This window comes from Rhipicephalus microplus, chromosome 8 (genome assembly GCF_043290135.1).
Source record: "Rhipicephalus microplus isolate Deutch F79 chromosome 8, USDA_Rmic, whole genome shotgun sequence".
In the NCBI taxonomy this organism is placed as follows: domain Eukaryota; kingdom Metazoa; phylum Arthropoda; class Arachnida; order Ixodida; family Ixodidae; genus Rhipicephalus; species Rhipicephalus microplus.
The window spans coordinates 102,704,719-102,719,241 of NC_134707.1; the positions used below are offsets into that span (position 1 = coordinate 102,704,719).

The 14,523-nt window shown below is 47.4% G+C and overlaps 1 protein-coding gene across 1 annotated transcript in view; it reads right to left on the reverse strand.

The window, feature by feature from the left end:
- The window catches only part of LOC142769301 (uncharacterized), a 59,803-nt gene that overhangs the window by 35,861 nt on the left and 9,419 nt on the right, over positions 1-14,523 (reverse strand). Inside the window, exons 2-3 of the mRNA XM_075872431.1 lie at positions 12,356-12,385; positions 10,604-10,838 (exon numbers count right to left, since the gene is read on the reverse strand). Coding sequence (XP_075728546.1) covers positions 10,604-10,838; positions 12,356-12,385 — 265 coding nt within the window. The remainder of the gene's footprint in view (positions 1-10,603; positions 10,839-12,355; positions 12,386-14,523) is intronic.

Below are 14,523 nucleotides of genomic sequence, written 5' to 3' on the forward strand. Positions count from 1 at the left end.
TCAAGATATTCAGTTAAGCTAACCTAAACAACTTGCCAGAGACTTCTGTACACTGCTCTTGTGTTATCCCGTGACCGATTTGTGTAGCACCATAAAGTTTCGAGCACGCTTGATTAGGTTAGAGGGTATTTTGACTACTGACTAAATGTGAAAGCCTTGAACTCATTGCTTCACGGCATTCTTAAAAGCAATATCTCTCGCGTCAAGGTAACTGTTAACTGTTACTGTTAAAGGATATTTGAACTGCCAAAAAAGTGCAAAAGCCTTCATCCCAACACTCATATGCAATCACAATCTAACTTAGAGCCATTTTTTGTGCTGATCGACACGTTCAAGAAGTTTTTTTTTCTTGCTAAAACAATCGAACACTGAAATTATCTACCTAGTTCGGTTCATGAAATGAGGATATCTTAATTTTTGAAGGCACTTGTATTATATTAATGTTTTATTTCTTTCAATATTTTCATTGGGCCGCACTCAGGCGGTAGCGACATTTGTTTTCATTGGTGCACTTATTTCGATATTTATGTTTCAATTATGTCATCTTGTTTTCATGTCTACATTCAGCAGTAGCCCTGCATTGGGCTGTAGTATTCGAAAAAAATAAAGATAACGTCCAAAAGCGTTCTACGCAGTTCTTGGTTCATATTGTAACGAACAAATACAGTGCCTGAAGATGAAACAGTTATTTATTAAAGGCGAACTTGTGCCCGTCAACTAAATACACAAAGATTGTGTGCTTCCTGGTCAAAACCTCGTCAACTTCTCTTGCGTCTCGCCTTGAGCTGTCCTCGAAAAACCGCCAGCGTTCCTTGTCCAGCGCGTGATGTGGTGACACCTGCAGCCAGCGTTGCATGGCACGTTTATAGCTTGGCGCGTACCGCCAGCGTTCCTTGCCCAGCGCGTGATGTGGTGACACGTGCAGCCAGCGTTGCATGGCGCGTTTATAGCTTGGCGCGTTTGGCTTGTCCGTTGGTGTGGTAGAATTCAAAGTAACAGGAAGCGGCGCAGGACTTCGGCAGGTGCCTAACAACATGCGGCATTAGTCCCCCTCCTGAAACGCATCGTCCCGATGCGTTTCAGGAGGGGGACTAACGACGTACGTCGAACAGTTTTGTAAAGGAGTATTTATCTGATGTTTGAGCACATTTATCAGTTGTCTCGTTCAGTGACTTTCGTAGTATGGTTTCATTCGTACTACATGTACGACTTCTGGGCGATTCCTGCGTCGGGTTGAGCACACTTGCCCATCAGGAATTACTTCGTAGTTTAGCGTGCCTAACTGTCGAAGTACTTTGTAAGGGCCGAAATAGCGCCGCATCAGTTATTCCGATAGGCCAGGTGCGCGTATAGGCGTCCACACCCACACTTTCTCTCCGGGGTTGTACTGTACGTCTCTCCGCTTCAGATTATAGCGACTTGCATCGGAGCCTTGTTGCAAAATGATACGATGTCTTGCCAATTGCCGTGCCTCTTCTGCCCTTTCTATGTAGTCGGTGATGTGTGGGTCACTCTCATTCGAATCGTTGACAGGTAACATCGCGTCTAAGGTAGTTGTGACCGTCCGACCATAAACAAGTTGAAATGGCGTGAAGTGTGTCGTTTCTTGTACTGCGGTATTATACGCAAATGTTGCATAAGGCAAAATACTGTCCCATGTCTGGTGCTCAACGTCCACATACATCGAGATCATGTTGGCGAGAGTTGTATTGAGCCTTTCGGTTAATCCGTTTGTTAGCGGATGGTATGCTGTAGTCCTTCTATGATCGGTGTGGGTGAGCTTCATAACAGACTGCATCAAACGGGCAGTAAATGCTGTTCCTTTGTCTGTAATGACAACCTGTGGTGCGCCATGTCGTAGTACAATCTGAGTGACGAAAAACTGGGCTACTTCGTTCGCCGTTCCTTTCGCGAGAGGTGATGTCTCAGCATATCGAGTCATGTAGTCTGTTGCTACAACAATCCAGCGCTTTCCCGATGAAGAGAGAGGAAATGGACCAAGCAAATCCATTCCCACTTGTTGAAATAGCCCTTTTGGTGGCTCTATTGGTTGCAACAGACCCGCTGGTTTCGATGGTGGTATTTTACGTCTCTGGCAATCGCGGCATGACTTAACATAATGGTGCACCGAATCCCTTAATTTCGGCCAATAATACTTCCGGCGAATTCTGGCCAAAGTGCAGCTACTACCCATATGGCCAGCCGATGGGTCGTCATGACACGCTTCTAAGATTTCTGCTCGCAGTGATGATGGTACAAGAAGCAGAAACGTCTCACCGGTGTTTACGAAGCTGCGCTTGTATAGGACGTCGTTCCGGAGGACATAGGATGTCAAACCGCGGACAAAAACTCGTGGTACCTCAGTTTGGTGACCCTCCAAGTATTGGATAAGAGGGCGTAGTTCCGTGTCCTCTCGCTGAAAACGAGCCATCTCCGACACATTCAGAACTCCAAGAAATGGGATGTCTTGTTCTTGGTCAGATGATGGAGACTCAACAGGTGCGCGAGACAGGCAATCCGCGTCATTGTGCTTGAGACCAGACTTGTAGACCACAGTGATGTCGTGTTCCTGCAGACGCAGGCTCCATCTAGCAAGCCTTCCTGAAGGGTCCTTGATGTTTGCCAGCCAACACAATGAATGATGATCACTGATTGCTCGAAACGGTCTGCCGTAGAGGTATGGGCGAAACTTGCTGATGGCCCATATAACTGCGAGACACTCTTTCTCTGTCGCTGAGTAATTAGACTCAGCATTTGATAGAGTGCGGCTCGCGTAAGCAATGACCTTTTCTTCTCCATTCTGCCACTGAACGAGGATGGCACCGAGGCCAACGTTACTCGCGTCGGTATGTATGTCTGTATCGGCCTCTTCGTCAAAATGGGCAAGTATTGGAGGAGACTGCAAACGGCGTCGCAACTCTGAGAAAGCCGCTTCTTGTTCATCCCGCCAAGAGAATGGTACACTTTCTTTTGTTAGCCGCGTCAAAGGCTCAGCGACCTTAGCAAAGTTTTCAACAAAGCGTCTGCAGTAGGCACATAGTCCCAGGAATCGTCTGACGGCCTTTTTGTCTTGCGGTTTCGAAAAATTTTCAACTGCTGCAAACTTTTTCGGGTCGGGGCGGACGCCTTCCGCACTAACTATGTGCCCGAGGAACCGAAGCCGACGAAATCCAAAGTGACACTTTTGCGGTTTGATGGTCAGTGCTGGCACCCGAATGGCATCCAGTACTATTCTCAGTCGGTGGATGTGCTGCTCGAAGGTGGAAGAAAAAACCACTACATCGTCGAGGTAGACGAGACACGATTGCCACTTGAGTCCGGAGAGCACAGTGTCCATCATCCTCTGGAAGGTAGCGGGAGCAGGGCACAAACTGAAAGGGAGCACTTTGAACTCGTATAGTCCGTCTGGGGTCACAAACGCCGTCTTCTCGCGATCTCGTTCGTCGACCTCGATCTGCCAATATCCACTTTTTAAGTCCAATGATGAAAGAAGTGAGCATTGCGTAACTTATCCAAGGCATCATCGATCCGGGGAAGTGGGCAAACATCACGCTTTGTGACTAGGTTCAGCTTTCTGTAGTCAACGCAGAACTGCAGAGTCTTGTCCTTCTTTTTGACTAGCACTACCGGTGATGCCCACGGACTGTTGGATGGCTGGATTACATCATCGTTGAGCATTTCCTGCACTTGGTTGTTGATGGCTTCCCTTTCTTTTGGCGCTACTCGGTATGGGCACTGATGCACAGGTCTCACGTGTTCTTCGACCACGATATGGTGCTTTGCGACGGGAGTACGCCCGACTTTCGACGAGGTGGAGAAGCACTCGGCAAACTCTCTGATGAGGTCAGCAATCTGTTGCTTCTGAGATGACGAGAGCTCTCTGTCAATGTCTACTGACTGGAGTACGCTATCCACTGTCTCTGAAGCTTTATCAAGAGTGCAAACATCTGAGACTTGCACGTACTCATGCAGCGATGCTACGGATGTTCCCTTCGCAACATGCTGCAGCTCATTTCGAAAGTTAGTTAATAGAACATACGCACATCCATCACGAAGGCTCACCAGGCCTCTTGCCACGCATAGTCCTTTTTCTAGTAGCAGTCCGATGTTTCCGTCAGCTAATCCGTCACAGTCACGAAGAACTTCACTCCTCACAAGAACGGTCACACTGGAACGTGGCGGCACGGTTACATCTTCGTCCACAATGCGGAGAGGTAGAACGATTGGTTTCTCCGCATTACAGAAGGCGATGGCATTCTCCGTAGAAAACGAAACTTGGGACTCTTGCAAGTCAATGACTGCATTGTTTGTTTGCAAAAAGTCCATGCCTATAATCAGTTCCCGGGAGCACTCAGGAAGCACAATAAAGCTGCCGACATACACAAATTTTCTTATTCCTATCCTTGCGGTGCATAACCCCACGCGACTAACTAAATGCCCTCCAGCGGTACGTATCTGAGGTCCGGTCCACCCAGTCATCACCTTCTTAAGCTTCTTTTCAAGAGCATTACTGACAACGAAATAGTCTGCACCAGCGTCTATTAGCGCAACGGCCTCGACGTCGTCAATCGTAACTAATATCTCGGAGGTAACGTCACTACTACTGCACTTGACCGTCGTTGCGTAACTGCCACCGTCCTGTCGGGCTAACAATGGAGGGTCTTCAGTTGTCAGTGTATCAGCGGCCTCACCTCCAGAGGTCGCTGGCTCTAGTTATCCCGCCGCGGGCTAGGTGAACGTGATCTTCGGAGATTTAATGACGGACGAGGACTCGGCGACCGATAGCGCATCGGTGCTGTCGAACGCGACTCCCGTTGTTGCGTGTCTTGAGGTGAATAGCGAGAAGACAAGTATTCTTCGATTTCGTAGGGCCGTTCACCGTTCCGTGGGCGTGGTGCATTGACTGGAAAACCACGTAGTCCCGCTCGACGATACTGGCACGCCCGGTAAAGGTGACCTGCTTCTCCGCAGTGGTAGCAAAGGGGCCGCCGGTCTACAGTGCGCCATACATCGCTCTTACGTGGTCTTGCCTCCGGGCTTGGTAGCGGCGTACTCGGAGAAAACGTCGGAGGCATCACAGCAGTCGCAGCCGTCCGATTCATGCGTCCGAGGTCCTGTCGAACAGCTTGCGCGTACAACAACTGAGGCGGAGGCTCCGGTTGTGCGCGCTGTAGTACCTGAGGTTGTGGTTGTAGAACCGCTTGCCGCACTTCTTCGCGCACAACGTCGGCAAGTGAAGACATCGCTGGATGAGCTTGAGTCATGTGTATTTTCTGCAGTTCTTCCCTTACGACAGCCCTAACCATTTCACGCAAGAGATCAATGTTACTTGTGAGGGTTGTCAACGCCGCGCTAACGGATGAGACGCTTACGTCCCTGTTGTATTGGCGCGCGCGCTGCTGCAGGGTCTTTTCTATCATGGTCGCCTCTGATCTGAACTCAGCAAGAGAGCGCGGTGGATTACGCACCAGGCCTGCAAAAAGCTCCTCCTTCGCTCCACGCATCAGGTGCCGCAACTTCTTTTCCTCAGCCATGTTCTGGTCGGCCTGGCGGAACAGTCGAGACATGTCTTCAATGTACATGGCGACGCTCTCGTTGTTCCGTTGGTTTCGCGTCTGAAGAGCGGCCTCTGCCTTTTCTTTGCGGTCCGTGTTTGGGTACGTAGCAAGAAACTCTCTTCGAAAGTCGTCCCACGATAATAAGGATGCTTCGTGGTTTTCGAACCACGTACGTGCAGAATCTTGCAGTGCCACGTAGACATAGCGAAGTTTCCTGTCTTCGTTCCAACCGTTCAGTCTGGTAACGCGTTCGAAACCGTCAAGCCAGTCCTCGGAATCCTCGAAAATATCACCGTGAAATACCTCTGGTATATGGGGCGGGTCCATGACGATATGCGATGGAAAGGAAGTCGCCTGGGTGGCCATTGCAGGGGCTCCGGAACTTACGTCCTCCGCTGGTCTCGAAGAATCGAAGAGGGCACCAAACTCGGGCTGCTCACCTCGTAGGCGACGACTCGTTCGTTGGTGTACGGGTATCAACAGCGCTGGCTCCAACCTTCGGGGTTCTGGGCTATGTTCCCTATGCTGAGATGGGCTCGGAATCATACCCCGCACCTCCACCAGTTTGTAACGAACAAATACAGTGCCGGAAGCTAAAACAGCTATTTATTAATGGCGAACTTGTGCCCGTCAACTAAATACACAAAGGTTGTGTGCTCCCTGGTCAAAACCTCGTCAACTTCTCTTGCGTCTCGCCTTGAGCTGTCCTCGAAAAACCTCCAGCGTTTCTTGTCCAGCGCGTGATGTGGTGACACCTGCAGCCAGCGTTGCATGGCGCGTTTATAGCTTGGCGCGTTTGGCTTGTCCGTTGGTGTGGCAGAATTCAAAGTAACAGGAAGCGGCGCAGGACTTCGGCAGGTGCCTAACAACATGCGGCAATATTTTATGACTGATGTCTGGGATATCATAAAGATTTTGGTGTGTTTCTTGGCATTAGGGGATAATTTGATTACAGACAAAGTCTGAAAGCCCTTTTTATAGGGTTCTGTTGCAATTTTACGACAAGAATTTGTGACATATTGAAGTGGTAGATTCGGTTTGTTGCGCTATAGGATGTTTAGGCTACAGACAGCATTCAAAAGCGTTGTATACAGGATCCAGTTGTAATCTTATGACCGATGTATGTGACATCATGAAAAGTTGGGCTTGGTTAGACACTTTAGAGAATATTTTTCTACAGACAACGCCCAAAGTGTTGAATACAGGATGCAGTTGCTGTCTTATGACTAATATCTATCATATAATAAAGTGTCAGGTTCGGTGCGTTGCCTTAAAGTGTACTTAAACTAAAGACAATGCCTAAAAGCATTTCAAGCAGGGCTTTATTTCTACCTTGTAACGAATAAATGTTGCATATTGAAGAGCGATGTGTGGTTTGATGCAGATTATTTATGCCACAAGCATTTTCCTAAAACCTTCTGCACATGGTTTATTGCAGTCTTATGACCTAAATATCTCACATCACGAGATTTCAGGCATGACTTAATCATTTATTGAGTGCTGCAAAGTGTGAAATGTAAACATGAGCAGAAACAGTACCAGCATATTCACGAAATATTGCAAATTTTGTAGTGGAGGCATCAGAACTTGTTTTTTTAATCTTCATGGTACTTCGATTTTTTTCATAATTTTTAAAAATCTCTTTTTGCTGTTATAAGCTTTTGTAACAGGTAGGAGAAAAAACAGCTCGCAAATTCACGCTCTGAGCCATTCCTAGTATTAATACTTGCTGTGCTTATACCATTGCACCCCTCATTTTATTTGAGAGAAATTCGCACTTACGCACTACATGAATGTTAAAAACCTGTCTATATTATAATTACTGTTTTACAGGCTTCAATTTCTGTCCTAAAAATCACACTCTGCAAGAAATCAATAAGCACATACGTCTTGCCACGAACTATAGAGAGCACGAAAAAAGACTGTTTATTTGATGTGTACTTCCATTGGGATGAACTGGGCACGTTTGCTTATGAGAAAATATGGAAGTCTGGCCATAGTTGATGTGCCACATTACATTATTGCTTGCGAGCTATAAGCTAAAGTTTTCAGTAATCTTTCTTTCTTGTGTTCATGCTATTAAAAAGAGTTCTTATGTATACTTCTAGAATTTGACCTTCCCAATGTTGGTCCGTTTAATAATTTAGAATACCTTAGTTAGGGAAAGCTGTTTTTTACTAATATAGAAAGTATTGTTTGCTACGCGACAAAATTTTCGGGCACCTGTTTTAGACTGCGCAGAAACTGATATTTCTTTTTTAATTGTTCCTAATCTTCTTCGCAACTAAAGTAAGCGCCAAGAGACAACGCAGAGCCCATCAATAGAGCATGGTACACTGATACCGTCCACATTTTTAGATGCGGAGCATTTAATACTCGAGGCTTGTAGTGCGGCGCCGTCCGCAAGCTTCCTCCTCCTTCTTCCACCATCTGTGCATCCATTCCTCCTCTACACACCGCGCGCGCTTCACTCCTCCACCATCTGTGCACCCTTCCTCCTCTACACACCGCGTGCGCTTGTCCTCTTCACGAACATTCGCTAGCTGTATAATGTAGCGCGCATGCGCCGTCACGCTTCGAGAACATCGGCAGCTGACGCGCGCGCATGCGCCGTCACGCTTCGAGAACATCGGCAGCTGACGCGCGCGCATGCGCCATTGCGCTTCTCCCCCTTCTCGAACATTCGACAGCTGACAGTGCATGCGCCGTCGCGCTGTATATATACTCAAGGTCGGCGCTCGCTCGCTCAGTTGCCGCTCGTCGGTTGGTTTGTACGGCGCGTCGACGTCCAAGGTCGCGGTGAAATGAATTCCAACGAATCCCCAAACACAATGATCGACGTCCCTTCGACCAGCGCCGCCCTTTCGCATACGTGTGTACGTGTTCACTCATTTAACACCCCCTCCTACAACCACGTTAACCAATTCAGCCATCGACCCAAGTAAGTCGCAATTTAACACCCATTTCACAACCACGTTAACCAATTTAGCCATCGACCCAAGTAAGTCGCACTTTAACACCCCGTTAACCAATTATATGCTCCGCATCCTCCTCAGTGTTCCCACGAGGGAAGCTGCGGGCAATTTTTTTAAGCAGCAACAGAACTTGATTCATTTTCATGAACAAAAGATTAAGCGCTTTCTGCTTACCGACTCTGCAGTTTGTTCTTCGTTCCGCTCATACGCTCACCGTTATCGAAGCGCAACACGCGTTGTTGGTTTTAGCCAAGCGTTTTTCGGTTAGCTCAATCGCAACGCCACCGGTGCAAGAATGTCAAAAGTATGTTGAAAAGGACAATAAAATTGTTCTTATCTTGCAATAAGAAAGCAAATTTGGCTTTCAAACAGTGAATCGGTTTGCGTTGCGGCGGTGGCAGATGCATGACCATTTATTAGGGGTAAAACTCCTTACAGCATCGCCTGGTCTGTCGTCCGTCCATCCGTTGCATGCTCTAGTGTGATAGGAGCGGACGGACGTATTGACGAACAGACAAAAAGAAGGATGGATGAACGAACAGATGGATAGAGAGCCGGACCGACAGACAGGCAGTCAGGCAGGCTCACAAACAGATAGAGACACACACAGACTCACAGACGGACGCACGGATTTACGCACGCGTAGAGGGACGGACGCATAGATGGACGTAGGGGCGGACGGACGGAAGCATAGGCGGATGAGTGTATGGACGGATAGACGAACACACAGATGGATGGATGCACGTACTATTCAACAGACGCTTGGCCGCACTTATCATCATTCCCTCCGTGGATAATCTGTGTTTTTTTTTTGTTGTTGTCAGCTTGATTTGTAGCTGTGCTACAATCTAAGCCTTCAAGGTAGCACTAATGCCTTTCCAACGCGCTGCCCAGATGAAGCACGTTCTGCGCTTTGCCTTGTGACAAGTCAAACAAAACAGCGTTTGTGAATAGGTGGAACAGCTACTGCTGCTAAGAAATAGATTCTTACTATTGTACACGACATCGCTCACAAACGAAAGTTTGTAGAGTCCTACTGGCGGAAGTACCAAACAAGCAGATCGAGACGCTCCCTTAATGCCCGAAGTGTCGGTTCTCATTGTCGCATTTTCGTAGAACGTCACCCCACACGCGCGTGTTTTTAAAGGGATTGGCTGCGACTATTTTTCGGAGGAGGTAAATATCCACGTGTATCCCTTATTGCCATCCGAGCTTGCATTTTGCGCTCACAACATGTGCTCTGCGAGGTGCAAGAGCCTGCCATTTTAGACGTTTCTCCTCTCTCGCCACAGTCCACACCTACAGATGCGGTGCGCTCACACGCTCAGTGTCTAAACGTCTGGTGCTTGCGCACTGGCGCAACCATCGACAGGCTGAGCAGAGCGGTAGGCGAACTACGGTCAGCTTAAAGGCGCCTAATGATATGCCTGTTCGGCACTGTTAGCGTGGCTGTCAACGGGCGTCAACAAGGCAATCGCGCCAGTATTGGCGATCCTGCAAACATCGTTGGCTACGTCCTATGATGCATTGATTTCATAAACATGCACACGTGGGGGCAGAGGCGCCCTCCACCTGTCACTGAAAAGGGGATGGAAAGTCACCTACCTTATTACCTTATTATAATTGGGAGGGGGGCGCTAAATCAGCCCTATAGTTGACATGATAAGGAGGAAAGGTGCTGTTGGCGAAGTGAACAATAAAACGTGTGCTCACTGCAGCTGCCCACACTGCATTGCGTATTACCCTGCTTTAGGTTTATATCCATGAAGTCGCGGGATAGCGGGATAATATACCGGCTGCGGCAGCTGTGTTTTCGATAGAGGCGAGAAAGCCGTAGGACTATGTGCTCACATTTGGGTGCCGTTAAGTAACCCCAGGTGGTCGAAATTTCCGGAGTGCTCCACTACGGCGCCTCTAATCATCAAATGGCGCTTTTAGGACGTTAAACCCCACGTATCATCATCAACGTACGTCACCTATTAAAGGAAATATTGGTTTGTTTCGGTCACGCGAGTATTGTTAGTTCTAAACACTTGCAGAATGTAGAATTTGTCAGAGAAATTTACTCACTCTGGCGCAAATGAAAAGCCGAATTTGCTTCTGCGTTTCCTGGCTTGTCCGATGAAATCCTGAGCACCCAGCTCAAGGGCACCGAGGCCACCGAGAAGGCGATTCTTGCCGTTCTTGTAGAGGGAGTCGAAGAAAATGAAGTCGCATACGCCGTCAGGAAGCGGGACGCGTAGCGCATTGCGCACCGGCTCGCTCACCGTGCAGACGAAGGTATACATGGGCATTGGTTTGGCCGCTGTTGAGAAGAGCCAGGTAATCGAGTGAACATGTCAACTGATAACTACCGCATCCGCATTCAGTGATAGCATATGGTTATTTGAAATCATTGCCACTTGGAGTGCTTCAAACCAGGAACAATATATTTTTGTCTATTGCCACACCTCCCTTTATTGATTTTGTTCAAATACTAAAAATTACACCTGTGCCGACATTGATGTCAATTTAGGTGGCTTGAATTGGCCCAGATCAGCAAACAGGTTGTGTGTCACTGGTAGTGTGTGCTTTAAATGTATATTTCTTCTAGGTGTGAACAAAGTTTTTATGGTGAGAGTGCAGGCGGAAAGGTAATAAAGTAAAAAATTTCAACTTTTCAGACTGCATCTTCCACCTCAAACAATTTTTTTTTCTTGCTGGACATTTCTGGCATCTACAACCCACATAGGAAACAGTGTTCATCTACAACCCACATTAAATTTTCGGAGCCCTCCACTATGGCGTCTCTCATAATCAAATGGTGGTTTTGGGACGGTAAATCCCACAAATCAATCATCTACGACCCACATAGAACGGTGTTCTAGCGCTGACACTTGAGTGGACGATTTTAAAACAGAGCCTCCTGTTGAGACTCCATTTAACTTAACACACAAGAAATAACACATCTAGTGTGTATGGCACTCACATGCTGGGCGCAGGACGCGGGATCGAATGCCTGTGGCCGGGTTTTCGATGGAGGCCGACACACTGAAGTCTCAGTGCCTCAGTTTACTTGCATGATAAATAACCGAAGGTGGTCCAGCTTTCGCTATGACAGTGCTGCGCGTTCTATGCAAGCCTGGTGGTTTTTTTTATTTTTCAATCGCGTGGCTGTAGCACTGCCTAACGGGCATTGAGCACCCAGTTGCCGCTTTTTAGCTGCGGCTGAACGAAATTCAAGGGTATAAATACTTGCGGAGGGTGACCAGTGGAGAGCGGAGGTCCCCGAAGCGGAGAGATGGGTGGCATTCCCACCATCTCCAAGCGTGAGCACAAACCTAGTCGCCAACCTTCCTTCCTTAATCGGCACTGTTTTTTTTTTCACTTGCCATATTCTTTCAACTTTTCTGCCTAGGATAAAGTGCGAACATTGCACATACAAGCACTTCAATAGGCCATTGTTGCTTCGAGGAAGACACCACCATTTGTCACAATACACATTACCTAGAGAAACTACCCTTGTATAATAATTTTACATGTATTCCACGAATATGTATTGCTCTCTTTCTCGTCCTAACTTCGTGTATATTGAATGTTGTGTTCTGTTGCTGCCACTCCACGTTAATTTTATTTTTATGCATTGTTGAGAATTTGATTTAGTCAAGAACAGATTCTCCAGTTTCAGCATGCAAAACTGAACAGTAAAAGGACATTTCGAGCTCGTTGAGGCAATCCCTATTATGAGTGGTAGTTACCGCACACAAAAAGAACTGCCTCATGCAGCTCCAATTGTCCTAAACCACAAAGTTGAGAACTTAAATAACCGTGGTTCTTAGTTACCTTCAAATGGCCGGCTGGTCGTCAGGACACCTACGAACAAAATAAAAACAAGCAAAATCAGTAGTGCACAAAGAGAACCCTTTGCTGTTTTAAAGAAGCCCTGCATCCTTCAGCAGTAATCATAGGAATCGAATGGTGTAAAACGCTTCTGAATCTGTCAAGTGCCAGCGTAGTAAGAAGGATTTGTCTCTGGCTTTACTCTCTCTCTCTCTCTCTTTCTCGTTTCAACAAAAGTACTTAAAGGCCCACAGCAGACATTGCAAAGGGCTAAAATCAACAGAAGAGTGCAGGATGACGTCAAAGATGTTTTTTACTGATCGCCAGAGTGTTGCAATAACAAGCGCGAAATTATACGTATTCTTGCAGCAAAGCCTGAGACGTGGACACCCTGCGTTGCCCAAGGCAGCCGGGTTGGGAACGTCGCGTGCAACGGCTCAGTAAAATTAGTGAACTTTTCTTCCTCGCATCTAACGTATTTGGGCCCGCCTACCTTGTCGAGATAAGTTATTCGAGAGAAGAGCGACTGATTAAAAGCTGTCTTCGAAAGCTCACGTGCGGCCTTCAGTGTCGCAAGTGAGCTAAAAACACGTTTGGCTCACATGTTCAAACCAACTTAACAACCGCCTGGAAGATTGTGTTAAAAAGTGTTCCAGTTTTCCTTTGAATGCACAAAAAGAATGCAATTATTGAAACGCAATTCATTATAAAACAAATCCTGCACTTTCCCTCCAAAAGGAATAAAAGACATTCACCCCCATCTACCTGCAGTACCACCAGCCTCACGTCACCACGACAACGAAATTCTCACTGAATGACACACACATTCCTAAAGCTGAATGAGGTTTTGAAACATTTCAGTGCGGGAACTACATCGCGTTTTCACTATTTACTGTGTGGCACCTGTGACTTTTGATGCACTGGGACATGCCCCCAGGACGTTTCGTATGTCAGTGGAATATAGTTAAAGGGACGTAAAGCAATCGGCAGGGGTGTAATCTTTGACACTGAAGACCCTCTCTCCCTCACATAACTTAACCGAATGAAAGGTCTTCAAGTAGGTCCTGGGGAATCTAGAAGGTGACGGAAGTGCCAGAAAAGCATAATGTCTTTCGCAAGACAATAATCGTGCCATTTTACAGTTAATATCTATGATGCTTTGTTCCTTCTTTTCGCTGTGTATACCAACCGTATGTAATGTATTGATACCCAATGGTACTATATAAATAAATAAATAAATAAATCAGCTCTTTCTCTAACGAAGCGAAAAAACTATATATTGTAAAGAAGAGGAAGTACTCCGGCGCAGAGGCAGCAGCATCGAGTGTGCAGCAGCGGCTCGAGCTCGGAAATTGCGGCTGATGCATCGCCTTCCAAGCTTTCCAAGCATCAACCTTTCTGCTTAATAAATCTCCTTTATAATTGGTGGAGCCGTGCCGGGTACCGTTCCTTACACCTTCCCGCTACCATCCTGGAACTCCGTTCTCGACGGCTACCTTCTGCTATGCCGGACGCCGATCAGCAGCAATTCCATCTCTTCCGGCCACCTGTCCAGCCAGTGTTCCTCAGCGGGAGCCTCCAATCTTCAGTGGAAAAGATGACAACGACGTTGAAGAGTGGCTCTCGACTTTCGAACGAGTGAGCGCTTTAAACAGATGGACGGACGCGGACAAGTTGACACGCGTTTCGTTCTATCTCGCGGGTGTAGCCAGCCTTTGGCTTAGAAACCACCAGGCAGACGTCCGAACGTGGCCGCAATTTAAAACGTCGATTGTAGCAGTCTTCGATCGACCTGCAGTCCGAAAACTTTGTGCCGAGCAACGTTTACGCACACGCGCACAAGAAACGGGTGAAACCTTCACAAGTTACATAGAGGACGTCGTCGATTTGTGCAGACGCGTGAACGCCGAAATGACGGAAGCTGAAAAATGTAAGCACATCCTCAGAGGGATTGACGACGACGCTTTTCAAATGCTCTTGGCGAAAAGCCCGACCACTGTTAACGACGTAATTAGCCTCTGCCAAAGCTACGATGAATCGCGGAAGCAGCGAGCTCTGACAAGACGTCCTCCAGCGCACGATTTGGCATCGCTGTCTAGAGTGATCAGTGGTCATGACCACGCGTCACTAATAGCCGAAATAAAAGCATTTATCCGCGAAGAAGTTGCACG